A 26,596-nucleotide genomic window follows, 5' to 3' on the forward strand; every position below is an offset into this window, starting at 1 on the left:
AAAGGGAAAAAAAAAAAAAAAAAAAAAACAAAAAGAGAAGAAAAAAAGCACAGGCTCCTGGGAAGACAGTGGGATCAGCAGTCCCCTTGCCAAGGTGCTGTAACTCAGGGCTGTGCTCAGCCCTGTCCTGGACCCCTGAGCCCAGCAGAATCTGAACTGGCTCTGCCTCAGTGGGGTGTGCAGTCTGGGTGTGTAACGAGGTCACAACGAGAGGGTGGCTGCTCAGAGCACCTGGGAGCCGGGCCAGGGTTCGAACTCCAGTTCTGTGAATTACTGGCTATGCAACCTTGGGCAAAGTTCTTAAGGTCTCCTGGCCTCCATTTCCCTTCTCTGAAGTGGACACCGTAATAGGTCTGCCTCCTAATCCTTCCGGGGAGATTTAATACGTGAAAAGCATTTACCTTGCGCCGGGTGTGAGGTGAGGGTTAGTTTGTCACTGTCAGAGAGGAACAGCGCGAGCGAATCCGGAGAAGCCTTCCCAGACCTCCGAGGCCAAGCACATCACAACACTCAGAGTGCAATTTAGTTTTTTGCCGAGGAGACTGTGTGTCCATGGAGCTTATTTTAGATGTGCATCCTCACACAAGTTCCTCACCTCTTCAGCCCTGACAAGAACCTTTCTCACCCATAGCCCGGGGCTGAGGAGGACTTAGGACACCAGCTCACAAGCCATGTGGCCACACTGTACCTCTGGGTGGTGTCAGCGCAAGGCCACAGCAACCTAATGGACACCTCCCCGCTGTGATGGGAGGGGACACAGGGCTGGCTTTTCCGGGGTGGCCCAGCGTGGCCCGTAAGGACTCTAACACACAGCAGATCTTCCTGGCTGCTTTGTGGAAACAATTTCGGTTCTCTTTGTTTTTACTCCAAGTGCCAGCATCGGCAAGTTATAACACACTAATCACCTGGAATCTGTCTTCAGGCCTCATTCCTCCTGGGCTCCAGTGGAGTGATTTTAATCCCACAAAAGGAAAACCTCATTAGAGAAGTATTGATTTGAAATATCTTCCTGTCTCTTTCACTTACAAACAGCCCCTGGATCCTGGGTGGCCCCTGAGTTGCCGGGCTGCATGGACCGGCGCTCGCAGGGCTCAGGTAGAAAGCCCAGCTTCCGGCATGTGGAAGTTTCCCTGGGTAGCTGCCTTGTGGGGGAGTTCGGGGGTCACAGCCTCCAGCACATGTGTGCATCGGGGACGCTGCCTGGGTGCAGCCTGGGATGGAGACAGCGGTGCGCCTCGTCCCTGCCAAGACGCGGGTGTGGGGTACCCCCAGGCTCAGCCCTGGCCCTGCTTCTCCCCTGCCCCAGCTTTGAACGGCCGCGCCCCAGTGGACCTCACACTGTCCATGATTTCCGGAGGGAGCCTGCACCCTTGGGGTCTTGGCTCATACTCCCCGCCCTGCCACTTGTTCCAAATCACCCACATCCTTCTAGATGCTTCCTTATTGTCAAACACCGCCTCCTCCGAGGGAACTCCTAGCACGGCCACATCCCACACTCTGTCCTGCCTTCCACCCTTCCTGCCCGTGGCGACCAGAGGTGTGTTTTGAAGACGGACTGCCTGGGTTTGATCCCAGCTGTGCTGTCAGCTGACCTCAGTCACCTCATCTGTCAAATGGGGACAGGGACTACACAACGCAGAACATAAACTACTCAGCACAGAGACAGGGCTCAGGGAAGAACAGTTACCACCCTTCCCTTATTGTTCCGGTATTTCAGCCTCACCTCTCACTAACCAGGTGAGGCCAGGGTCCCATGGAGTCTGAGGCCCTGGCTAGGAGTCTGGGAAGGGGCCGCGGGGCTCCTAGACAGGAAAGAACTGCACCGAATCGCATCTGGAAACACAGCCACACCCTGAATCCACGGGCCGATCGGGCCCTGCCCAGTGCGAGTGGGCCAAAGCCTGCCACAGTCCAGGGCTCCCAGCCCCACAGAGCGAAGTCAGGACACGCTGCCAGCCTTTGCTGGCTGGGGGGAGGCCTTCCAAGGCAGGGCCCCACCTCCTGAGTGGCTGGTGCCCCTAGCGCTACTGACCTACTCTGGGGCAGTGGGACAGCACTGAACGAGGCAGGAGGACAAAGGGTCCCACCTTGTGGGTCTCCTTGTGTCCACTGGGAAAACTGCTCATGGGTTGCAGGAAGCATGCCCCCTGATCTTCCTCCAGAGACCAGCACGTGGCCTGTCAGTGGCTGCTGTCACTCTGGGTCAGTGTCCTGTGCTGTCCCCTCCTGTCCCTGCAGCTCAGGCTCAGGGCTGCCCGAGGCCCTCTGACACCAAGACTCCCTGTGCTGCATGGTGTTCTTTGGCACCATAAATCTCAGGAGAGAGGGCAGCTCAGGGGCCTGCCTGCCAGGCCCAGGAGCTATGACAATAGCAGAGACCTTGAAAGTCACAAGGCCTGGGGCCTGAGGCCCGAGATGAGGTCCCAGAAACCAGTGCCCAGGTTTTAGGGCTGAGTGAACGTACGCTGTTGCACTGAGTCTTTGCTGAAGCTCCCCTTTCCTCCACTCCTCCCTCTCACCTGGACGCAGAGCCCTTTCCTCCTCTCTGGCTGACCAAACACACCCTATCTTCATTCCACAAGGCTCAGCCCAGGCCACCTTCCTCCAGGAAGCCCTCCCGCCTTTCCTGCTATTCCCTTGGCACATGTCGTCCCGCACCAGTGACCGCTGCGCTGTGCCCGAAGTGGGCAGGGAATTTATTTCACCCGGCACAGTTATTTATTTTGACTGTCTTGGGCTGTCGATTCACTTGATGAGAAAAAGAAATGGTGCAATGGACTCGGAAACAAAAAGAATTGTGTCTCAATTGCATTTGTATTTAAATGGGTGAAATAAATTCCAGGGCCTTCCCATGTATGCTGGGAGCAGCGGCTGTGCGTGAGAGGACAAGGACACCTCTGTCGCCCACAGAGGTCCAGGCGCAAGATGAGGCTGCAGAACAAGCCCTCGGCGGGCAGTCTGTTAGGTGGCCATGCAGGTGCACCCCTGGGAGGGACCCTGTCCTCCTGGCCCAGAGCACCCCTTTGCAAAGGCAGCCACTGATTAATTATCAGATAGCACAGCCCAGGACCAGGACATGGGGAGGGAATGAACAAGACAAAGCGTTACCTCTGTGTGCGCTGGGTGGGCAGCAGGTGGGACTGGCTGTTCCCAGTGCACACAATGCACAGAGCTGCAGCAATCAGCAGAGGCAGCCTCACCTCTGCTGCTGGTGTGGGCACCTGGGGAGATGGAGCTACAGTGTGTGTGTGTGGGGGGGCTCCTCTGTGTGGGAGACAGACCGGCCTCCAGCCTGCTTTCCCGTCAGGGCAGCACCCCTGTACCCTGCTTCTCGGCCCTGGGCAGGAGTTCCTCTGGGCAACTTCCATGGAAAAGGTTCCGCAGGGCCTGTGGATCTTGACTGATACCTGAAGCCCTCAGAGTCTGGCTCTCAGGACCATGTTTAGGTCTCTGCGGTGTTGGGGCAGAGCAGGAGTCATGGGGACTACAAGGGAGGGAGGACTCCAGAAGGCCCTGAGAATCCTGGCCCTCAGCTCAGCAGCCAGCAGAACATATGGAGAAGGGACAGGAGGACACTCAGCCACCAGCTACTCCTTCACTGTGGCTCTCTTCAAGGGGACCTGCCGGATGGCCTGTGGGGTGGCAGCGGAGCGGGCCTAGCAAAGCCACGGTGGCGGGTATCCGAGGCAGCCGTGCCGCCCAGCCCAGAAGCTTCCCCCGGGGCTCACATCCCCATCCATCTCCAGAGCCTCCCCTGACAGACACACAGCTTTGCTAAGACTCAAGTGCCCACTCGGAAACTGCCTGGTCACAGATGTAGCCCTGCGGGACAGATGCAGAGGAGAGGTGGGCTGGCGGGAGGGACGGGGAGCTTAGTGACCCAAACAGTAAGTGGTGGCCAAGGGGACGTCTGGGGGCTGCAGAAGACCAGGATGCTGGAGGCCTGGAGGCTTGGAAGGGGGCCTGGGGGAGAGGAACACCGGTACCTTGGGCAGGCCGCAGCCAGGGCTACAGGAACACAGCCGCACTCATTGGCTCCGCGCTGTCCCAGAGACCCCGTAACGTGCAAGGCCTAACATCTTTTCCTCTTGGCCCTCTGCGGAGAAAGTGTGAGGGGCGAGCAGGGAAAGGGGTGGAGCAGAGGCGACCAAGTGACAACGGGGTGGTGAACGCATCTCGAGGGCAGTGCTCAGATGGGACAGACCCAGGCTGTTGACCCCATAGGCCGCCACGTCCTCATCTGTACCCTGAGGGGAGGCTGACAGGCAAACGGCGAAGCCCCAGAGGGAAGAGCCAGGAGTTAGGCTAAGGCCCTCCAATTTTATACCCAAGCCTTGAATCCTTCTCGAAAATCTGAAGATTCTTGCACTTCCTCACCTTGGCTAACTGGCCATCCAACTCCACAGACTGGGCCTCAATGGGCCTCAGCTCTGCAGCCAGGCCCAGGCGCTGGGGTAAGGGCGGGCGGAGAGAGGAGACTGGACAGGGTCCCGGGGTCCAGCTGCCTGGCTGCTGACCCAACAGGGTCAATTCTTCAATTCTCTCCTTGTCTTAGTCCCTTTCCCTGGACACCGGAAACAAGCTGGCTGTGCCATGCAGGTTACTTCTGCTGTGGCCCAGGGGCTCAGACCACAGCTGCCCTCCAGGCCCCAGCCCCGCTCTGTGCTGTCCTCATAGAAATACACCACCCTGAGGACCAGTGCTTGGGTGTTCGGAACCTGCCTCCGCAATGCCCAAGACCTTAGCCTGCTGCAGAAGGGCCCGAGGCAGCCCCAGCTCCCTGGCGGGGATCAGATTTATCCCCGTGGTGTCAAAGCCAGCTCAGGGCCAGCCTGTGAATAAAACAGAAAGAGTGTGAAGTTAAGTAGCAGACTCATCTCATGAAACCCTCACGTTCCCGAGATGAGATGATTCCCATTAACAAAACACCTTCATTTTCAGAAAACCCGTGTTCACAGCTTGCTTGGTAGAGCCTGCCCCCACAAGTTATGATTTATATTTCATTACAAGGTGAAAAGAGACAAAAAAATCTGCACAGGGCGGGAAAAAAAAACCCACTGACTCTTTCCAGCGACTCTTGGGTGTTTGATTTAAAGGGGCATTGTCATCTTTAATGTTTTCATCCTGAGGAATTAGAGAGCACCACGGCGGTAATTTAGAAGCTCCTGATTTAGGGGCAGCCTCCGTGGTCTGGCCTCACTGTATTTCCCTTTTTATGGTTCCAGAGAGTATTTTCTGAGATAATAATGTTGGGTGATATTTCTCCTTTGTCATACGGCGGCCTGGGAAGAAAATTAAAGTAGGTCCTTTATTCCCCAGCTCTAGGCCAGCTGCGCACTGGGGAAGACCGACCAGGGGCCCCACCAGCCACTTCGCCTTCTCCAAGTGCCCTTGCCTTCTGGTGGCCCTGTGGGTGAGACCAAAAGTGGGTGGCCGCCTTTCCCAGTTGGGGACCCTGGGAGTGACCTTTTACTATTTCCCTTCCCTGATCCTACCCAGCCAGTGGTACCCATTTCTGCTCCGACTCTTCCGGCCAGGCGTAGGGCTCTGTGTGCCCAGTTCTCAGCCCTCAGCCTGCCCGGGGGTGGGGGCATCTCCCGTCAGCCCTTGTCTACCTGGCCACGATCACATCGCGGTCCGCCTGCTCCCTTGGGTCATCCCACGAGCCCACACTCCAGGATCGGGATCTGCAGCCAGTGGCCGAGGACACTATCTGTCCACTTAAAGCTGACCCTGTCCCTTCCGGGGCCACAGCTAGACTGATTCTCTCTCACCCACCCAAGTAGTCGAGTGTGGCCCATGACTGTGTCCTGGCCAAGGCCTGTGCACAAGTGCTCGCTGGGCCCCAAATCTACGCTATCTTCCCTCTCTGCTCCCTATGCACTGGCTCCCTGCATTCGGTTGCCTGGTTAGCGCAAGCCCTTCTCTTCTGGTTTGCTTTTCTGCTTCTCGCTTGTCCACGACACAGGTGCAGCCTGGCCCTGTTGGGCGGCCTGGGTCCTTCACGACTGCACTTTTGTGCAGCTTGTTCCCTCTGCCTGGGCCTCCTTCCCTGCTCCCGTCTGTGCTGGGAATGCCACCAGCCTCGCTGGGTGCAGCTCTCTGCTCACTCCGATTAGATGAGTTCTACCACACATTCGTGGGGCTTCGGTCATCATCCCAGACATTTTGCCTGGTCTCCGAGTGCGTCTCACCGTCCCACAGGAGAGAGTGAATTTCTTGGGGGCAGGGACCAAATCTCACGCCTGTGCAGTTCCAAAGGCCAACTGTGGAGGACACGCTCGGTCCGAGATGTTTACGGACATTCTCATACTTCAGGGAAGACGAAAAGAAGACTCCCTCTCAGGGCACCTGCGCTCGGGAGAGACGGACACATCTGTGCACGCTGCAGTCATCTACTGCTCTGCCCCCCATGATGATTGTCTCCTGTGTGGAACCACAGCTTCTCAATTGTCCTTCTGTGTTAATACCGGGCAACTTGAACATCTATGTTGCTTTCCCTGCCAACTCTGTGCCTTATAGGTTGTCATTCCCACGACCAAGTCCTGGAGTCTAGACCTTGTACGGTGGCCCGGAAAACCTTATCTTCAGCCCTCCCACCTCCTCTGCTTTATTCCCTCTGGTATTCAGACTCCACCGGTTCAATCCCACTGAGACTCACAACCCACAGACGTTCGATGGATGATGTCACTCTTCGTGATGTTACTTTCTTCTTACTCGGCTTGTATTTCACAGAATGTAAAGCACACACACTCGTGTCCTTTCCTCACGCTGGCTGACTCCCAGCCCTTGCGGAATCTGTCTGTGCACTCTGTGCTGACACTCGCGCGGGGTAGCGTGGCCGGGCGTCCCTGCGGATTTCACTGCCACCGATCTCCGCCCGTCTCCACTCGGGGCAAACGTTTCAAGCCCACACTTCTCAAGCCTCCCGTCTCCTTCCAATCCTTGCGCGAACTCTGCTTCCCGATTCACCGAGAAAATCGCTGTCTGCACACATCCTGCCACCCGTCCACACACTTCTGTGTCCTCCCATGCTCGGTTCTCTCTGTGCTGAGGCTCCAGCAGCCACAGGTCTGGGGCACCCCTCCCCCGGCACTGGATCCCATCTCCCCTCACCCACTCGGGGAAATCACTCTACCCCATCCCTCTCCCCTCCACAGCCTCGGTTCCCCCTTTCTGCTCGATTCTTCCCATCACCGCGATGTGACTCCTGCACGTTTAAAGAGAAGAGCTCTTGGGCCCACTACCCGCTAGCTACCGCCATAGTGGTTTTTGTTCTTCATCCCAGAAAAGGCTCCGAAGAGTTTCTCTCTGACTCTTTCTCTTTCCACTCTGTCTAGGCCTCCTTTCCCTAGGCAGACTTCCTTCCCGAGGCCCCCACGTACACTTCTCTTTACGGTGACTGAACACTTCCAAACTACTAGTATCCTTCTCTCTTCCCCGTCTGGCCCTTAAGCGACCTTCCAATGGGCACAGCCAGCCACTTTCCTACGTACATGTTCTCGAGTCCCAGGACCCAGCACTGACCGATTTTCCGCTCGTCTCTCTAGCGCATTCTTTTTCTCTTCTGGGGGTCCCCTCCCAGCCCCGGTGCTCTGGAGCACTTCCCGCTGGACCTTCTTCAGGCTCAGTCCCGGATGATGTTCTCCACGCACACATACCGATCTCATCCCACCTCACACTGCGTATCGAAACTGTCAGCACGCCCAGGTCTCCCGCACTTCCATCACTCCTGACCGAGAAAGTGAAACTGCTCTGTTTCCATGATATTGGACGCCTCAGGACGTCAGGAGCAGAGAGTGCCCATATCTGTCCTCTAGCCAGGGGTTGTACTCATGAGTGGCACTTGGATGGGGCTCTGGGGCCACCAAATCCTTGGTCTGCTGGGGTCCAGTGGGGTGATCACAGGCAAGGGTAATCGTCACTGCCGACCATCAACGTGACTGAGGAGAGATGTCAAGAGCGACGACTGTGCTGTGAGGGTACTGACCTCATCAGTGGATGAAAAGTTCATAGCTGAATGGGCCTAGTTGGAGGAAGCAGGTCAAAGGGTGTGACTTTGGGAACTCTACCTGGTCCCCACCGGAAAAGCCTGGCTTTTCCTTCTTCTCACTGCTTCCTGATTGCTGTGACAGCAGCTTCTTGCCATGATTTTTCTGCCTTGGAGCCCACTGAAGATGGACTGAAAGGCTGGAAACTGTGAGCCAATGCAAACCTTTCTTCCTGTAAGAGTATTTTGGTCACAGTGACAAAGAGCAGGCCATACAACAAGTGACTTCATTCTTCTGGACTTGGTTTCCTTTCTTGTAATGGGGAATCTCTGGTATCCTTCTCATAAGAATTGTTATAAATGTGGTTATGCTAAACTGGCTATCAATAAAGGTTCCTGGCTTAACAAACATCACAGCAAGCGACTGTCCAGTCTCTTGTTCCTTGCTTCCTCCCTGTGAATTCTGTGAACCTGCCCAGCCCCTGGCTCTCTGACTACTCAGAGCCCACAGGTGAAGCCTCATTCTAGCCCTTCCCAGAATCTCCTGGACAGAAACAAGTCTAGAAGCTAATGCTTCCGCTGGCCCCGGATGTGGGTGGTGCTGATGGACAGCGTTGCACTCCCTTCTCCACTCCTCTCTGGGTGGATCCTCTCCCCAGCCCCTGGTACTCGCAAGACCACGTCTGCCAGAGATGAGGCACCAGGGGGCCCCGGTGGCCTAGAGGTAGTGTAATTTAGCAGGTGAGAGCCTTGGCCTCGGAGCCGGACTCCCCGATTCATGCCCTGCCCTGTAGCTCTCTGTGTCTAAGCACAGGTGAGCTGGTCAAGTGCAACGTGCCTCTGGGCCTCAGCTGCAGAAAAGGATAATGACAACTCCTCCCTTGTCCACCAGCGGACCCCAGCTTCTCTGAGTTCTCCTTCCTCCTCATGCTGACTCTGCTTCCCCGCTGCGTGTGATGCTTTCAAACTCTTCCCAGGCAGCGCTGGCCAGCCGGGAGGCAGGGAGGCTGTGAAGGTTGTGACCACGAATATTCCAAAGGGGTCAATCAGCCTTTGAAGGGTGGAGAGCTGCCTTCAGGGGACCAAGGGCCCTGCTCGGCCCATACTCTCATAGTAAATTCAGAGCATGCAAGGAAAACACTGGGAGAGGAGGCACGCTGGCATTCCTCTCCAATTATTGCTGTGCCTGCTCGGCTGGCCGCAGAGGCTGAGCTCCCTACAAGGCTGCTCAAGGGACTTTAAAACCTCCCTGCCTTGGGGCTCGGAAGGTGCACACCCAGGGCTGAAAGCAAAGGGAGGTGGAGACTCAGTGCTCAGAGAGTCTGGCAAGATGGAACCCAGGACAAGTGAACAGAACTTGGAACTATGCAGGACGCAAAGAGCCAGGCCGCATATCGGGCCAACAGGTGTGCTTAAGTAGAAGACAAAGGGTTACTGCACAGGCCGCCTTTAAGGTGCAGCCATCACTGCTCCTCTTCTCCTGCTCTTCACCATCCTCACAGCTGCCCCACTGTTGGTGACGTCCCCAGGTCCCGCTTGCCCTGAAGCCTGAGGTCCCAGCTCTACTGGGATAGTCTTGTCCCCGAGGATCGCCTACTATTCGCAGGACAGGGCTTCTGCGCTCGCCCCAGCCTGGCCTCACTTCTGCTTTCTCTGCTCCCAGGTTGGGGGTGTGACACAGGAGAGGCGTGGACCACGGTCTCCTGTGGGGAGAGAGCTCAGCGCCCACAGTTGTCTCGGCTAGTGCGGGCCCTTGCCAGCACTGGGTTTTCTCAGTGCTGAATCATTTGGCTTCTACTCCTTTTAGGCCCAGCTCCTACCCAGTTCTGTGTGGTGGCCTGAAAAGCCACTAGCCTTCAAATCCTTAAATTACTCATCTTGCCCTACACTTCCTGCACACTCCTCTGATGGCCAGCAACCTTCACCACGGAGCCTGCCAGGAAGGGACCTGGTGGCAAGGTGTGCTGGATCTACCTGGCGGGCAGGGATGCTGCTGAGCTACCAGTTCCCTGACTCTGAACCTGGTGCAGCACCGGCACAGTGCAAGCCCCATGGCAGAGGTGAATTTTGAAGGTGGGACCAGCAGAGGTCTGGACAGGGCACACAGAGAGGGGTCAGCAGAAGTGAAGGGTTGACACTGGGCAGGCTCTGGGTTTCAGTGAAAAGCATCCTCCAAGGGGAGTGTGGGACACCTGCTCTGAACACACCTGCGCCTTGGGGCGCAGCCTCCCTGTAGAGCTGGAAGCCCCGAGTGTCACCAGGAAGCTCTGTCAACTGCCCATGGAGCCACTGGACAACAATCCCAGTCCTCTTGCGGTGTCATCTGAAAGGGATCCAGGTCACACATGCCTGAAAGCACCTGGGCCCCAGGTACTTTGGGACCAGACAGTGGTGCTAATGCACAGCCTTGTCCTCGGCAGCATGCGTGGGTGTGCAGCTCCCAGAGTCATAGCCCTTCGTTGTGGTGGCTGATGGGCCCGTGGCTTCAGCTCCCCATCCTCCTGGCCCACAGCAGGAGAAAGTGGATCTTCAGGAAGTCAGGGCGGAGGAGAGCAAAACTTTTCCTGCTGGTGTCTCTGCTAAGCCCACTGTGGTCCAACAAGCTACCTATGACTGTATCCTGGTCCCCGTCACAGCCAAGATCCCGTGGGTCCAAAGATGACACCAGTTTTCATCCGTGAAGCTTCTGCCCCAGCCTGGCTGAGATAAATGGAACTCAGGGCTCACAGCACCTGGCCACTGATAGGTGCAGCTTCTTCTGCAGTCAGAACTTCCGCTCCTCCGGCAAGGGGAGCCCCCTCTGGCTCGCTCTCATGCTGTACTTGCGATGGCCCCTGCTTACTGCTCCTCAACAGCACAAACAGCCACAAAGACCACCTCCCACCAGCACCATGACCGTCTGACCACAGCGGCCCTTCGGACAGGGAAGGTGGAGGTGATCGGAGTCCAGACTCATTGTTAGAGTTCACTCTAAGTCCACTCTTCCTCCCGGCCTTGGGCCCCCTGACAGTGCCCAGGGAGCCCCGGGAGGGCATTTGGTAAGGACCTGCCAGATGCTCTGCTATACAAGGAGCTAAGGAGAAGGGCAGTGGGAGGTCAGGTAGTCAGGTGTGAGGAAGAGGGGCGTCCTAAGGACTGTAGTGAGTGAGTAGGAACATGAGGGAAGCCGGCCAGGCCGAGGGGTGACTGCCGTTTATACTGCACCCCTCTGCTAGCCGTGCTAGGTGGAGTCACGGTGGGCTCCCCACCCGCCTAGGGCCAAGCGTGGGGAACAGGCTGACCTAGATTGTTCTTCCTTCCTCAGGAACCATCGCAACCACTGGGAACTCTTCCTCGTTACAGTAAAAGAAAAGGCCACCATGGTGCTCAAACCTTTCAGCAAGCACCTCCTGTGTAGCAGCTGGATATCCAGACACGGGAAGCTCCAGGCTTCTCTGCTGTGCTCTCTGGCCTTGTCTCCGGCTCGTACAAATGCCCAGGGCAGTACCAACCTTGCCTGACCTCAGAGGCAGTCCTTGCTTCTCCTTTACCCCCTTTGCTTCCTGCTCTGTCGCTTCTGCTGCCATCTCTAGTCCTGTGGCCTCTGTCTTTGTATCAACCACCTACTATTCTCCTTGTCTCAACCCTCAGCCAGGGCAAGGGTCATGGGCAAGGCTCCGGACCAGGGGGAGGCACCGTGGCCTCTGGGGTTGGAGAGCTGCTCAGCTCGGGCCATGATGAGGGAAGGGCCAGCAAGCCAGTAGGGGATGCCCATGCCTGGGAAATTCAAGATGGCACAGCAGCCCATGCCCTGGGCCTTCTAACTCCCCCTCTCCTGCTGTAGGTAGCTTGTAGGTGCTTGGGCAAACAATCCTTCTTTCTGTCTATCTAGGGCTTTCTACCCTCAGGGTGTGGCTCTTTAACCAGCTTCTACCAGGGTGCCACCTACTGTTGGGACTCGAGGGTCCCCAGTTCCCAGTGTGGCCCACAGGCTGCTCACCCAGCCAGCCCCTGTGCGCCCTGTGAGTGGAGCTCTTCATACATTTCCACAGCTCCCTGACCTCTGGACATCCCACACCAGCTGGGGCCTCCAGAGCCCGAGAACAGATGCTGACCAGGAAGGAGAGAGCAGCAATGCAGAGGACAAGAGGCTGCTGTCAGGACCTTTGCTGGGCCAACGCAGGGCCAACGCAGCCTCCGGGAGTGTGCCTTTGTGAGATGCCATGCGGGGCCTTGGCCACACCTCAGAACACCAGGTCACCACGGGGCACCACAGCTGCCCGGACTGAGTGAGGGAGCTGCTGGCAGTCAGTGCAGTAGGCTGGCTGGGATGCTGAGCTTTCTGAGCCCCCCGGAGCCTAGGAAGCAGCCTCGGCCTCATGAGGACCCTCAGAGAAGCAGACTTTGGATGGTTCAGCTACTCACATGCCTGGCCTTCCCAATCCCCCAGTTCAGGGCAGCAAGACTGGAAATTAGCACCGCTTGTAAATGTATGTTGAAGTCTTCCAGAAGCTTTGCAAAACACTGAGATTAACTATGAATGGTGGTTAAAAAGCTGATGTTTCCATCGTTCTTATTTTGTATCTTTGTAATGAAATTCTTTGTTTCCTCTGGAGCGATTTTTAGGTATTTACTAACATTCAGAGAGCTCCTCCGTTCCAAGCAGAATTTTGAGTTTTTTCTCTGCACATTGAGCACCTGGGCCCTGTGACCACCACCATGAGACCACCGTGCAGCCAGAAGCAGCCACAGGCACGGTGGCCGGTCACCCCACCCTGCCTCTCCGTCTGAGAGGAGGGCGCTAAGAAAAATCACCACAACATCATATTTTAATGAGTTTTCTTTGCAATTTGCGTATAATAGGTTTTCAATAACAACCTGTAATTAGTTCATTTTCTACTATTCAATTGCTCTGCACTGAGGCCATTGACAGTTTCCAGCTGGGATCTTTAAAAATGGAAAATGCTTGAAGACTGGGCTCTAGACAATGGGTAGGAAGTGCTGGGCCTCACCGTGCAGCTGTGAGTAGCACACCACTGGAGATAGGACAGAGGTTTGAAACTTCCAAGTATGAGGGAGGGAAGAAGATGTGGGAGGAGGGGGGGGAGCCAGGGGGGCTGTGTCTCCTTGAGGATGGGGCCCAAGGCACGGCAGGGCTGAGGGACTGCACTAAGCAGGAGCCTGTACTCCGCCTGGGCAGCGTTTGGGTAAGAAGCAAAGAAGCAGCAATCAGGTGGCCTAACACCTAACGTCCCGAGGAGGGTGAGGCCAGTTAATGGCCCCAGAAGCAGAGCAGGGGCTCTCTGGGATGAGCAGATTTAGTCTCCGTTAATATGAGGCCATTAGCTCAACCCTTAGGCCTGCATCGGCGCCTGAGGACATCTGGGCTGCTGGCCCTGTGCCAACCTGGCTGATCTCCCCTCCGGATGCCCAGCGGTGGGCATCGGCTCCCTCGCCCCAAGACACAGAGGCCCTTGGAGATCCTGGTCATAGCCACATCAAATTTGCACCCCAGATCACCAGCACACTTCTCCATGGCAGCCTCCCTGGGTGCCCATCTTGGGCTGGGCAAGACAGTGCCTGCCCTCACACAGCCATGGCCTGAAGGGGGATGGACAGCGACGGCACGGCCCATGAGGTGGCCTGGGGGACCCACTGGGAAGTCCCATCGTCACCCTCCCTGCCCCATCACTGGCCTGGCCGAGGTGTACTCAACACTCAGGGTACACAGGAGCTCTGCTAGTCACCTCACAAACCATTGCACTGCCCCCTACTGGTGGTTGTGTCTACGGCACGGCTGGCTCAACTCATCAAGATTGGCCCAAAGCCCGAAGGTGAGGATACAGACAAACAAGGCATCGAACCCAGACCCACACTCTGGGTCCACTTTGGTAACAGCCGGGCCCCAGGCTGGTTACAGCGTAAATTCAGGGCCGTCTTATGGAGGGAGGGTGGGGGCTCAGCAGAGGGCAGAAAAGTTGAGGGAGACTTCTTCGGGGAGGGGACCATGGGGCTGAGGCTTGAGGGTTAGGGAAATCAGTGTGGGGACAGGGAGACCCCTCACTGGAGAATGCAGAGAGCTACAAAGCATCTTTAAGGGCACGTGAAGGTTCTCACACCAGTGTTCGATCCCCATTCTGCTACCAGCTGTCTGGGTGGCCTGGGACTGCCTGCTTAACTCCTCTGAGTTTCAGTTTCCTCCTCTGTAAAGGTGGACGCAATATTTAGAGCAGACGCGTATTACATGTTCCCTGTCTCTTCATAGCACTGGAGCAGTGAAGAGCGGTTATCCACTGTAGTAACACTGACAAACACAGTCACTCAGCATGGCCTCAGGTCCTCCTTGGGTCCCTCCAACTGGAACTGCCTTGTGCCCAGAGCAGCGAATCAGATTTTTGGCCACTTCAGTAGCGAGTCCTGCCCGCAGTAGCTGGATTCTCCCTCGGGTTAGAGGAGTCACTGGCACCAATGCTCCCGACCTCGGTCCTCTCCAAAGAAACCCAGAGCAAAGTTTGGATAAACCCCAAACTATCCAAGATCGCGTTCCTCACTACCCAACACTCAGGACCCAGTGGATGGGACAGAACAACGTCCCTGCCACCTGAACTCCATGCACTCACCCTGCGGTGAGGAGCTGAATGGTTTCGTGAGACAGGATTTTATTTGACAACACGCTCAGCACAGGTGGGGCTGAGGACCGACTGTCACAGAGCTCGGGGATGTCTGGGACAGGGCCGGGGACTCTCCATTTTGGAGGGGGGAAGAGAAGGAGGGTGGGGAAGTTGCACCACTGTGCAGCCACAATGGCGAGAAAACATTTGTAGGTGCGCAGTCTGTCTGATTCAGAGTTGCCTTGGCTACAGAAGCAGGGCAATAATCAGATTAGAACAGTGTTTTCCATTCTGCTTGCCTGGAGCTTGTGGGTGGCAAAGGTGAGGGAGGGTGCCCGGCTCCCAGCCTCACAGTGCCCTGCGCCAGAGCTACAGCGTTACCCTGAAAAGCCCTTTATCCCGTGCTGCCGGGGGCCCAAACCTTTCCCTGCAGCTGGCACCTGCGCTGGGGTTGCCCTCCTAGGATTAATTAAAAGGACAGGCTTCTTTTCCAAAAAAGCAGAAAAGAAAACTTCTAATGAATTTAAAGAGAGGAAAAAATCCTCATTTAAGCAACATTTTTTCCCCATGATCCCAACCTGAGCGTACAAAGCGGCGCAAAAGCTCACATAAGGGAGAAGCCACGGAGGCCGGCGACTTTTAGACTGACTGCCGTGCGCAGGCAGGAGAGCTGCTCATCTTGCTCGGCAGTGACACTGGAGTGGGTGTCTCCACCATGGCAGGGACAGGAGGCGCTGTTCCTTGTTAGGGAGGCAGGGCAGGCAGGGCGGTGCACAGGCTGAAACGGCACCAGGCCTTTAGTCTCTAGAGTGGCCTTTGGTCTGGGAAGCCCAAAGTGTGTTCAGGTGATAGACGGAAGAGCAGGGCGGCCACCCTCGTATTTTATTCCTGTCCACGGTGTGGAGCCTGGCAATCGGTACTCTTAGCTCTACCTGACAGTCAAAAGCGATGGAACTGTGACTCTCCCTAAGGCACCTGCCTTCCAGCCCTTTTCCTGCAGGGGCCACCTGTCAGTCAGAGCCCAGAAGGAGGCACAGCCCCACTGCGAACCAGCTCAGCCAAGCACAGACAGCACCAGCCTCAGCTTCCTGGCCTTGACCGCAGCTGCAGTTGACGGCAAACACTGGCTCAGCAAAGGCCAGGCCAGCTACAAGGGAAGCCGTGCATCCCGAGGCTCAAAAAGGGACCAATACAAGTCATGTCTGTAGGGAAAACACACCCATCAGCCTTTAGCAGAGCAGCCAAACTTGCTTCCCAAGGATATAGGGCTGGAGTCACCACCCCAGACTTCAACCTTTGTTTCCAAGGATATTGGCAAAAACAGAGACCAGAAAACAAAATTTCAAAGTCCCAACCACTACCAGCCAATCAGTTCCTGTTTTTAAAATCAAATCTAAAATGTTGTGGCTGAGATGTGTGACATATAACTTTCGGGGTTTTAGGTGAGATTTCTTTAATGCACATCAATCGCCGGGTAATAAGTTGTATCTATATGTTTCATTTCAATTACCTATTTAAAATTCAATGAATCATAAATCTTTTCCTACAGCTCTGGGAATTTACAGTGCCTGTGAGTTTGAAAACCCATTGATCCCTCGATGTTCCGAGGGGCTCATGTCAAGCCTTTATAGCTGGGTTAACTCATTTTGTGGCTTCTTTAATGGCTGTGAGTTTACATTTTATTGCATATCTATTATTTGGGTTGGTCTGTGATGAATGGTTTCACTGCCTGGTTCAAAACAAGTCCATGGTGACAGCAGCATCTAATCTGCTTTAAAAATGATGTTTATAAAGATTTTTCAAATAATAATCCAGGAATAAAGGCAGCAGATCCTATCACCCCACATAAGACATAGGGCTGGGGGTGAGGTGTTGATGCACCCCCTCTTCTAGGGTAGTTCCTGTTTGCGATGGCCTTCATTAGAGGGCCCAGGGCCTTGCCTTTCATCTGAGACAGTAGGGTTATTTTTATTTCTTTGAGAGTTAAGCTAAGAGCTTGCTGGGTTGTCCAAGGTTTGTTAGTGGGAATCAAGCCCTTGAGTAGAGGCTGCTGCTACAGGCCTAGGTACAAGGGCTGTGCCCACTGCCAGGCTCTGCTTATGGATGCTGTCATGGGACACATGAGGAGTGATGCCTGGGACATCCCCTAAATTCCTCAAGTCCAGTCCAGGACACTGGCTCTTAATAGGCACTGATTTCCCTCATCACTCCTTTTGCAGAGAGGCTGAACCTGGAAAGCATTTCTGAGAACATTTTAGAGCCATCCCCAGAAAATGTGCCACTGTTTTTCTGACTTGGAGGGCTGCACGGGTGTAGTCTGCCCTTACCACTCTGCTCTGGTCTGTGTTCTATGGGATTAGAGTCATCCAGGAATCTCAGTTTGGGGAGGTGCACAGGGAGAGCAGTGCAGGGAGCAGACGCAGCAGACAGGAGGGTGGGTCTGTCTCTAGAGATAGCCAAGTCAGGGCTTCACAACTCCATCTCTGGAGAAAGAAAAAGCACCCCCCCAACTCTTTGGATGGCATTTGTGTGCTATAGCTTTCTGTGGTGTAAAAACTCCTACCACAATTTAAAACTATGTGTTTTCTTGCAAAATTCCTGGTAAGTGAGTAGTCAGCTCTCCTGAGCCGGGTCTATGGAGCTGCTGATACTTCTAAGCACTCTAAACTTTAGAGATTTATTTACAGGAATAAGCTCCTGGCTATCCTGGTAAGTCTTTGTATGAATGAGTATAACCAGATGGGAGCTTACTAGTGGGCAGGGAGGAGGAGGCTGAAGACCACACATAACCACTGTATATCAAGCAAAGCCCTGTCACTGGCATTCGGTGCCGCCGGCGCTCTGAACTGGGAAGGTCTCCACGCACCCCCATCGAGTACAGGAGCCCTTCCCACTGGAACGAATCTCCCTCACGTCATCCAAGGACCCCTGCTATGTGCCACAACAGCCTGTCTTGACATCAGAACCCGACAACTGCTAACAAAGTCTTCGTGACCGGAACAACAGCAGCTCAGAGACATGGCACTCATGAATGAAACAGGAATACCATTCTGAGAAATGAGACTCCAGCGAAGGGCTGGGGCTGAGGGCGGACAGCGCATTCTGTGGTTCTGGGTACTCGGTGCCCCGTGGGCAGTCATACCCACTTCCCTGGGCACAGCCTGCAGGAAGGGCCAGGAGCATGCAGTCATGTTCAAGGGCACGGCACGGGAGCGAGCACGTGGCCTGCTCTTCGTCTGAAGAGGCTTTACCTATCTGGGCCACACATGTGCCCTGTGCCTCCGTGCTGGGCCCAGTCCTCCCTTGCTGCTAACCTCGGTATGCTGCTCTCACACCTCCTATCATTACTGGTATGATATCACCGGCTCGCAGAGGATCACACTGGGGCAAAGTCAAAGGTCCTTGAGGCATCCTGGTCATCTGGGCAAGAGTACCAGGGGCCACTCAGGACCTGCTCCATATTCTCAAAAGCACCTGCCTTCTGAGTGTCTCCCGGGATCTCCCTGCTCTCTTCAGCTTGGAGCCTCTCTCTCCACTGTTCCTGGGTTAGGGCTACTTCTCCTTGGGCCAAACCTCCAGCAGAGGGCCCAGCTGTGGCCTGAGGACAAAGGAGCCCTAAAATGTGTCCTAGTCATGGGGACACAGAGTGGCCCTCACAGCTACACCGCCACCATAGTCCTGGGACCCTCAAAAAGTGGAAAAAACCTTTATGCAAAAGGAATACGGTGATACTTTCCCTTCTTTTGCACTTTTCTTACAGCTCAGGCTTGCCACAAAACAAGCTCAACTGCTTTAGTCACGAAAAGAAAGCCACCTGGGACGCAGCTGCATACCCTGCTGCGGTATGGGGACCTGGGCAGAAACAAGCCCCTGCGCCCCAGCACCCACGCACGCTGTGGCTCGACTTACGGAAAGCTGTGTAGAACTCGCGTAGAGTCAGGGAGCTGTCACTGTTGTAGTCGTCAAATCGGAGGAGGTCACCTGGCGAGCATCCCTGCAGGTCCCCATCCAGGTCCTGCTCCTTCAGCACGTGCTGCAGGGTGAGGAGGGGAGAAGGCCGGAGCCACATAAGTTCAGTGCCATGGGGATTGCTACAAATGATGCAGGTTGAGAGGGGACCCAAGAGAAGCTTGGGCATCTGGGTTCATCTGAAACTCCTTGTTTGTATTGTCTCCTCCATTCATTTTAGATAGGGAAACTGAGGCTCAGAGAGGGAAGTGACTTCCTTAAGGTCACACAGTGGTTGGGGTAGAGGGTGCATCAGACTTCAGGTCTGGACTGTCCCCATCAGGCCATGTAAGAAGGGAAGACCCTGCGAGAACATCTGGTCTACCCCTTGGTAATGCTGATGGGGACAGAAAGAGAAGCCCCTTCATTGTAGGAATCTGCAGAGTACTCAACCTTAGCATGGGCACCAAGGCCCTCCACCAACCCACGGATCAGAGCTGGTGCTTGAGACTCCCCTGATGCATCTGCCACTTGCCTTGCCCGTGCCCTGGTGACCACCAGAGAGGGCGGCTGCACTCCATCCAGCCAGGGCCACAAAAATGCACTCTTGGGGTTGAGCCACAGGGGCTCCGGTGCGCGCTCGGGTGTTCCTCCATGGTGGGGGTCTGGGCTGCGGGACACAGAGGCCTCCCCTGCATGGCCAGCCAATGGTCAGGGGCAAACGAGGTGGAAATTTCACCTCACTCAGCTGGGCTGGAGGCCAGAGCGCTGGAAAGCAGAAGTCTGGACGGGAAGACGCTCTGAAGAAAATCCCCAAAAAGAGGGAATGATTTTATTTTATTTTGGCAGGGAGAGAAGGGCAGAGGCTTTTTCCTTTTGTTTAACATTCCCACGTTGGCTTGCTATATTAAGGCAATTTAATGTGATAATGTTAAAAAAAAATCACCCCTCACCCAGCAAGTGAGAGCGTTTGATAAAAGGGAGATCAACCATAACACCTGAGGTCAATCTTTCGAAGATGGAAATCTCCCTTTGTCTATTTCTGCATTGGAAATTGATTAACTTTTCATAGGACAATGAGTTTTTCCCTGCTGCCTTTGATTCAGTGTCAAGGAAAGGCTCACGTTAGCTGGGTTCTGCTTGGTGGATTTATGAAATGGACTTTAAATGTATTAAATTTTAAAGAGGAAATCACAGTCCAATTACCATGCTTGTTAATGGCTTAGGGCCATGTCTCTTCCAGGTTCCAAAAACGAATCCAAGAAGGTTCTTGAGCTGGCAGCTACTTAGGAGTGAAGCGGGTGTGGCTGCCTCTGTCGGGAACGCCGGTGTCACCTGTCCTTGGTGCCCTCTGTGCAGCTGTAGTACAGGTGACCACCAGGCGGCCCCTCCCACAGGGAGCCAGAACTCACAGGAGCTTGGCTTTCCCAGGGCAGTGGGGTCACCTGTGGGTCCTGGGCTTGCCCTTGGGGCTTAGCTAGAGCTGGGGACCTAGCACTGATGGAAGTGGGTACACCCTGGTGTTTGTGAGCAGCAGGCCTCATGGGATGGGTGGTTTGCACGGCTGCTCAGGTGTGGGTGAGCAGAGGGATTCCCACTGTGGCCCCTGGAGGTAGGCTTGGGCCTGCCTGCAGCAGAGGCCCTGCAAGAAAGAGTGTGCACTCTTGAACTTCAGACAGTGGCCTCTTACTCAGGGCTGGCAGGTGTCCGGTGTCTCCACAGTCCTTAGGACCACGGGAGCCTTCTTCTATCAGTCTGTCTGAGTTCTAGCCAGTCCTGAGGACAGCTCAGGCAAGTCGTTTGGTTTCTCAGAGCCTCAGTTTCCTCATCTGAAAATATGAAGTGGGCTAACAGCAGTCCCTACCTTATGGCAGATGCCTGAAAAGTTACGGGGGAATGAATAACGACAAAGGTGAGGGTGATGACAACGATAATATGACCATCATCTGAGAACAAGCCACGTACCAGGCACTGCCGAAAGCACTTTATACACCTTAGCTGCTTAATACTCATAATGACCCTGTGGGGTTTACAGATGAGAAACCAAGGCCCAGCCAGGAAAGGCCTAAGATTCACCAGCTCATAGAAGCTGTAGGTAGCACTTGACCTCAGCTAGTTCGGTCTGAGTTCTGCATTCTTAGCCACAATCCACATAACAAAGAACTGGTCTGTGCTTAATTGGCCATAGACGAAGGGCCTGGCCAAAGTACGCTCCCCCCAGCCCTTCCAAGTGACCTGGCCATCTCCTGGAGAGGTCACTGCGTTAGCACTAAGAATTCCTTCCACTGGCATCAAAGGTGGGACCTCATTCTAATTATCTTTCTTCTGGGTGAACTTGCACCGTCTTGGGAGAAGACCTGGGGATGCTGCTGCCACTTTCTTACACAACTTTACACCTGGCCAGTATGGCCCCAGGGCCCAAGGCCCTTAGCAGCAGACAAACAGAGCAGCAGCGGAAATGCAGGCCTCTCCAGCCTGTGCCAGTCTTTCTGCCGTGAGGACCCTCCAGGCAGCTGGAAGCGGCCTTAGCCCTAGGAAATGCTATCATTGTGCTCTTGCTTTTTGTGCTGCTGATGCTAACTATCCTTGCAGCTGAACCAAGGGATGCAGGTGCTGTATTCAAACCCACAGCCGGAGGCAAGCCAAAGTTTTCAACGCAAGAGTTAACCCACACCAGTGCCTCTGGGGATAGACACTGGACTTCCCGCAAGCAACCAGGCTGGGGTTTGGCTTGCTGATATTTGGGTACCAAAGCACAGTGCTGACACTGGGCAAAGGACACAGGGGCCCCAGGTTAAAGCTCCAGTGGTGTTTTCTGGAAACTAAGCACTGCCTCTCCCCTTGACCTTCATACTGAGGAACTCGAGGACAAGATTGGTCTCTTGATTAAAATGTCAGTCTCCAGCCCAGCCACCAGCGAGGGTTTTGCCGGATGGCGGCCAGGATGCCACAGCTTGTTGGTAAGCAGCGGCTGAAGGTAGCTGAAGGGAAGAAACAACGGATATCATTCTGTTTACAGGATGTTCTCTGACATACTGAATGCTAGCTGGGTGATTCCCAGGAGGGAGGGAGAAGGCCTCCTTGGTGTGCTGGGACAGAGAGTTACAAATGACTGGCCTCCCATGAGCCTCTCAGGTCTCTTCAACAAATAGAAAGCTAAGTTCTTCCCACAGCTGATATTTCCTGAAGGCTGTGCCCACCTGAGCCAGCTCAGATCTGCTGAGGTGCCCATTTCCATCCGCGTCCAAGTCCTTAAACAGAGACTCCACCAGCAGGCGCTTCTGGGAGGCAGGGTCTGGACTGCGGTAACCCGCTAGGAGTGGCTGCCTGTGGGTCTGCAGTGCCAGAAGGACGCTCTTGAGGCGGGCATAGCCGGCCATGGTGCACCTGTTACCTGGAAGAGAAGAGGGTGCTACAGTGAGACGCCCTTCAGTCCACCATCCATTTCACCCACAGGGGTCACAGAGGGTCACAGCATAGTGAACGGTGCCACGGAGGTGGATGGGACCTGTCTGTCCCCCTGCCGCTAACCCATCCAACACGTATTTATTAAGCACCTACAAGTGAGTCACACGGAGATTACCACGCAGAACGAGAATTCTTTCGGCAGAATTTACAACGGGAGCCCCACAGTGGCTTTAGGAAAGCCGGCCCTGATTCCATGTCGTAATAGCTTGTTTCTGTCTTAATCCTGCCTTACAGGCTGCTTTTGAATACTTGGCCTCACAGATTAGGGAGTGTCAGTTTACAGGACTAATAAGGCCCGTTTCAGGTAATGAAGTTCACTCCCCGATCCGGAGTACTCTCCACAAACACGTGCACACAAGAAACAAAGGGAAGCGCCAGGAAATTGAACCCAGAGCACACAGCCCGTTACTCGGGCCTCTGTCACACGTGTGCTTGCTGAGCGGCATCAGAGCTGCACAGTGCTGAGCACTCGAGGCTTGTAACACACGGTGACACGACGCGGTTCATCCTGCCGGTGACAACCCAGCGGTCTGAACGCCTCACAGGGCACAGCGGGAGCCCGAGGCTGTCACAGAGCGGCTCGGCTCCGCCTGCGCCTGGCTGTGGTGGATCCCAGGGGCTGGGGGCCGGGGTCCTCGCTGCCCACGCCAGGTGAAGGCTGATGGGTCGCTGGGAATGGACAGTCTGGGGCCCGGGCCTCTTTCGTTCGAAGGCCAGTTTAAGGCACCAGGGAACCGCTGAAGGTCAGATCTGTAGAGAGCAGCACTGGAGGAAACGGACTCAGGTTGTGTGAACCTGGGACAAGAGGCCTTAGGGATTTCATCTGAGAAACAGGGGCAAGAGAGCATGCCATGCTGGGCTGTCACACAGAAGAACTAAGATCGCGTCACCAAAGGCTGGCACTGAGCTCATGAGATGTTAGCCGCTGTCGCTGTAGCCACATTAGCCAAAGAGCCACAGATGGAGACACCACAAACAGAGAATCCACACACCAAGGAGCTCCTCCGTGGGAGAGGGTGGCGGGCGGGTCTGGGGCCAGTGGTTCTGTCCCTCCCTCCCTTCTCACTGGATAAGCCCGGGTGGCCCAGATGCCTTCCTTTGTGCCAGTTTGTATTTCTAGATTTTCTTCCAATTTGGGGTCAATTGATTCCCGTCAGAAACAAATGCCTGTTACCATTTCCCCCTGCATGGTTGTCTAGAAAAAAATCAATGGCGGCATTCAATACTGTCCAATGTGTGCGCTCCCCGGGAGTCCCCACGCTGACAAGCATGGTTCGCTCCAGTCCCCTCCCTGGGCTCGCCTTTCTCTTCTGCCTGGCAGGAGATCGATTTCGGGAGTTTGGGCCGCCAGTCGGCACACTCAGTTCTCAGTCCGCTCAGCTGCGCGGGACTGAAGGCGGGGTCTCACCCTGCTGCAAAGCCGACCCTGGCCTTTTCTTCCTCCTGGGTCTGGAAAGGCTCGATTTTGGGAGAGGAATAGTCTGGCCCAAGTCTAGCGTCTGATCCCTCAGGGCGGAAAGGGTGCTCCTGGCAGATGGGCCGGAAGCAGGGACGCGACACAGGTGTGGTGAGGGGGCTGTGGGGTGAGCGGCGGTGGGGAGTCCGGCAGAGGCTCGACGTGGCCCAGCACAGAGGACCCCTGGACACAGAGGCTGGGGGGCTGGCGTAGTTGCCGGTGGATGAGGTGTCAGTAGGACGCTCTCCTGGGAAATGGTGGTCAGCCATGGGAACTCTGAGGACGTGCCACACAGCAGGGTGTGGAGGTCCGGCCAGGGAGGTCAGCGGGCAGCGATGCCTCACCCTCCATGGTCCGTATGGCCTTCCGCACAGGCCTTGGTGGGGCCTAGAGCTCCCTTTGCAGCCTGCAGCCCTGGGCCAGGGGTCTGCAGCCGGATAATGCCTCCAGTACAGTCAGGCTAGGGAAATCATGCGATTCCTGCTGGGGTGGGGATGGGTCCTGTGGCCACTTCCTCAGGCCCTGCCCTCCTGTCACATCCTTAGGGTTCACTGTGACCTCGCAGGCTCCCAGCTTCCCCATGCTGGCAGCTGCCGCGTGTCTTGAAGTCAACCAGAGGGCCGGGTGTGGGTGCCCCAAGTCTCCAGGGTCTGGGCTAGGCCCCTCCGTCTGTTCTTAGCATTTACTGACACTCTGTGCTAGCCACCGGGCAGCAGGCTAAAGACAGAAGGCAGCTTCTGGTTCTGGGCATCATGGGCACCTGCAGAGGGAGGGCCGAGGAGCCAGGGTGAGGGAAGCCCATGACGGCAGATGTTCAGGATGGGACCTGCACAACTGGCACAGGTGGAGGAGAAGGACCAGAAGGAAGGGCAGGGATGGGACCCACAAAAGAAAGCAGCGTAGTGTGGTGGGAGGGCGTCAGTAGGGGGCCGTGTGGAACAAGGAAAGGCGGCTACACTGGGTCACCTGGTCTGCACCGGAAACCCCAGCTCCATGACCCTCTGTGCCTTGACCCCATTGGGAGAGACCGGGTCTGGGAGGACGGCGCTGGGCTCTCTGGGTGAGGACAGGGTCCGCTCTCTGCCTTGGCTTCAGTGCACTTGGCTTGTGCAGGAGGAGGGTCCTCGGATGGGAGGTACCAGAGGCATAGGGACCACAGTGCTCCTTCCTGGTGACCAACATGGGAGACCCTTGGAGCAGATCCCTGAACCAGTGCCCAGGGCTCACTGCAGGGGCTTCTTTGGCCCAGCCTGGGGCCAGAGATTGGGACTATAGATCAGCGTCCACACTGACAGATTCAGAGGAGCATGGCTTTTCCAGAGAGAAGGCAGATAATTCTTCATAAGAATCTGAAGTCTTCGTGTTGAGTAAGGCTCACTGGGACCCTCCTCGGCAGAGCAGGATCGACGGTTTGTACTACAGAGGTTTCGACTGTGGTACCTCAGGGCTTAGTTCTGGGAGGTGTGTTGATTACCCAGACCAACAAGCACTGAACATATCAGTGTGGCTGGAAAGGCCAGCAAATCACAAGGCAACTGATGGTGACAAGGCTCCCTTGCACGCTGAGTACCTAGCAAAGGACAGGTACTGGGATGATATTCAAAATCTGCCAAGTTTCAAAGCAGTTGAGCACCAAGGTGACACTGTACTAATGTGCTAGGAAAGTCACTTAAGAGTTTCCTGTGTGTGTTGGTGGTTTTACGTAAGGAACCTTTGTGTTACCAAAATACAGAGATCTTTTCCTTTTGCCTTTCTGAGGACCTGGGCTTGGATTCCCCTGAATATCCTAACAGGAGAATCCAGGGGACAAGCAGCCTGTGGGGAGATGAATCCCAGGAAGTTCTGGGAGTACAGGAAGTGTGGTGGGCAAGGGAGAGAAGTCCACAAAGGCTACGTCACAAGCGCTCTCCACTGCGTCCAGGGCTCACTGGGGACCCCAGAAAGTGTCCAAAACACAGCTTGCAATTGTGCCACTGGGAGGGGAGGGAACTGGGGTATTTATTTGTACCCACTTCCATCCCTAGCAGTTGAGGGCTGCTGTGTGTGTGTGTGGGGGGATTGGCTGACCCCAGCCAGCACCCCTGAGCCCCTCATGGAAGGACCTGAGCACATTTTTGAGGCCAGAAATACGATGCAGGCCCCTGAGACAGGTTGGCTCTAGGAAAGGATATGGGGAATTATCTACCTGAGCTGCATGTGACCTCTGGGGTAGATTGTGGGGCCCGGGTGGGGTGCTACCGGTGTCTGCACCTCACATCTCTTAAGGGACTGCAGGCTCTGGACTGCTGAGTGAGCTAACTAGCAGTCACAGCTGGGGGACCAGGGAAGACTGTCTCATATGGGCGGGGCCCCTGTAACGTCCTTACCTGGGGCTTGGGGACAAACAGACCTCGTCCGGTAGCTACAGCTACCTGACACCATCACCGCTGAAAACAACAAAGCCGGGCCGAGCACTGCCACGCGGTCAGGAGACCGTGTGACCTCTGCTCTGATGAGGTCCCACGGCCCTCGTCCCCTCACAGGGTCAAGACACAAAGGAAATGTGGGAGGACACCGCAAGCCTGTGTGTGCAGCCAGGCCTGAGCTCTCCACTGGAGGAGACGGGGTCTGAGTGAGCAGAGGTGCGGCTCTTCTGTCTTTGTGGCCTGGGACATGGTGACCACGAACAGTGTTCACAGAGCCACAGAAGAGCAAAGACGGCTTGGGTTTTCGTTCACGGCTCAGGGCTATTCCCACTCCAGGCCCTCTCAGGTCAGGAGCCTGGGAGCCCTGCCTGGCCTCACCGCCACTGTCCAGCTGGCCCGGGTGCCTTCCAAGCAGCAGGACCTGCCTGGCTCTGGCCTCGGGCTCCTACCAGCACATGTGTGGAGAGCCTCCCCGACCAGGCCTGCTTTGGCAGATAAAATATTGATCAGCCTGCTGAGAAGCCCCGAGTGTGATCTTATTTTCATGTCAGAACTTGGTAATGAACTACATTTATCAAGCCTGTTCTCCATGAGAAAGGTCAGTCGCAGATCTGGCTAAGTTGTTATGACACCTCATTAATCTGGTTCCCTCAGTAACTGTCCCTCTGTGAAGATTCTAATGCTCTTCCATTCCGGCCACAGTCCTTCCACGCTGAGGGAGGCGACTACGGCGCTCAGG

General features: G+C 55.4%; 1 protein-coding gene across 1 annotated transcript in view; it reads right to left on the reverse strand.

Annotated features, from left to right (window-relative positions):
- Positions 1–26,596, reverse strand: part of Fstl4 (follistatin like 4) — a 525,946-nt gene that overhangs the window by 73,147 nt on the left and 426,203 nt on the right. Inside the window, exons 17-18 of the mRNA XM_019209874.2 lie at positions 21,729–21,922; positions 18,490–18,613 (exon numbers count right to left, since the gene is read on the reverse strand). Coding sequence (XP_019065419.1) covers positions 18,490–18,613; positions 21,729–21,922 — 318 coding nt within the window. The remainder of the gene's footprint in view (positions 1–18,489; positions 18,614–21,728; positions 21,923–26,596) is intronic.

The sequence above is a fragment of the Fukomys damarensis genome, unplaced genomic scaffold (assembly GCF_012274545.1).
Source record: "Fukomys damarensis isolate Sample0158 unplaced genomic scaffold, DMR_v1.0_HiC HiC_scaffold_9, whole genome shotgun sequence".
Classification (NCBI taxonomy): Eukaryota; Metazoa; Chordata; class Mammalia; order Rodentia; family Bathyergidae; genus Fukomys; species Fukomys damarensis.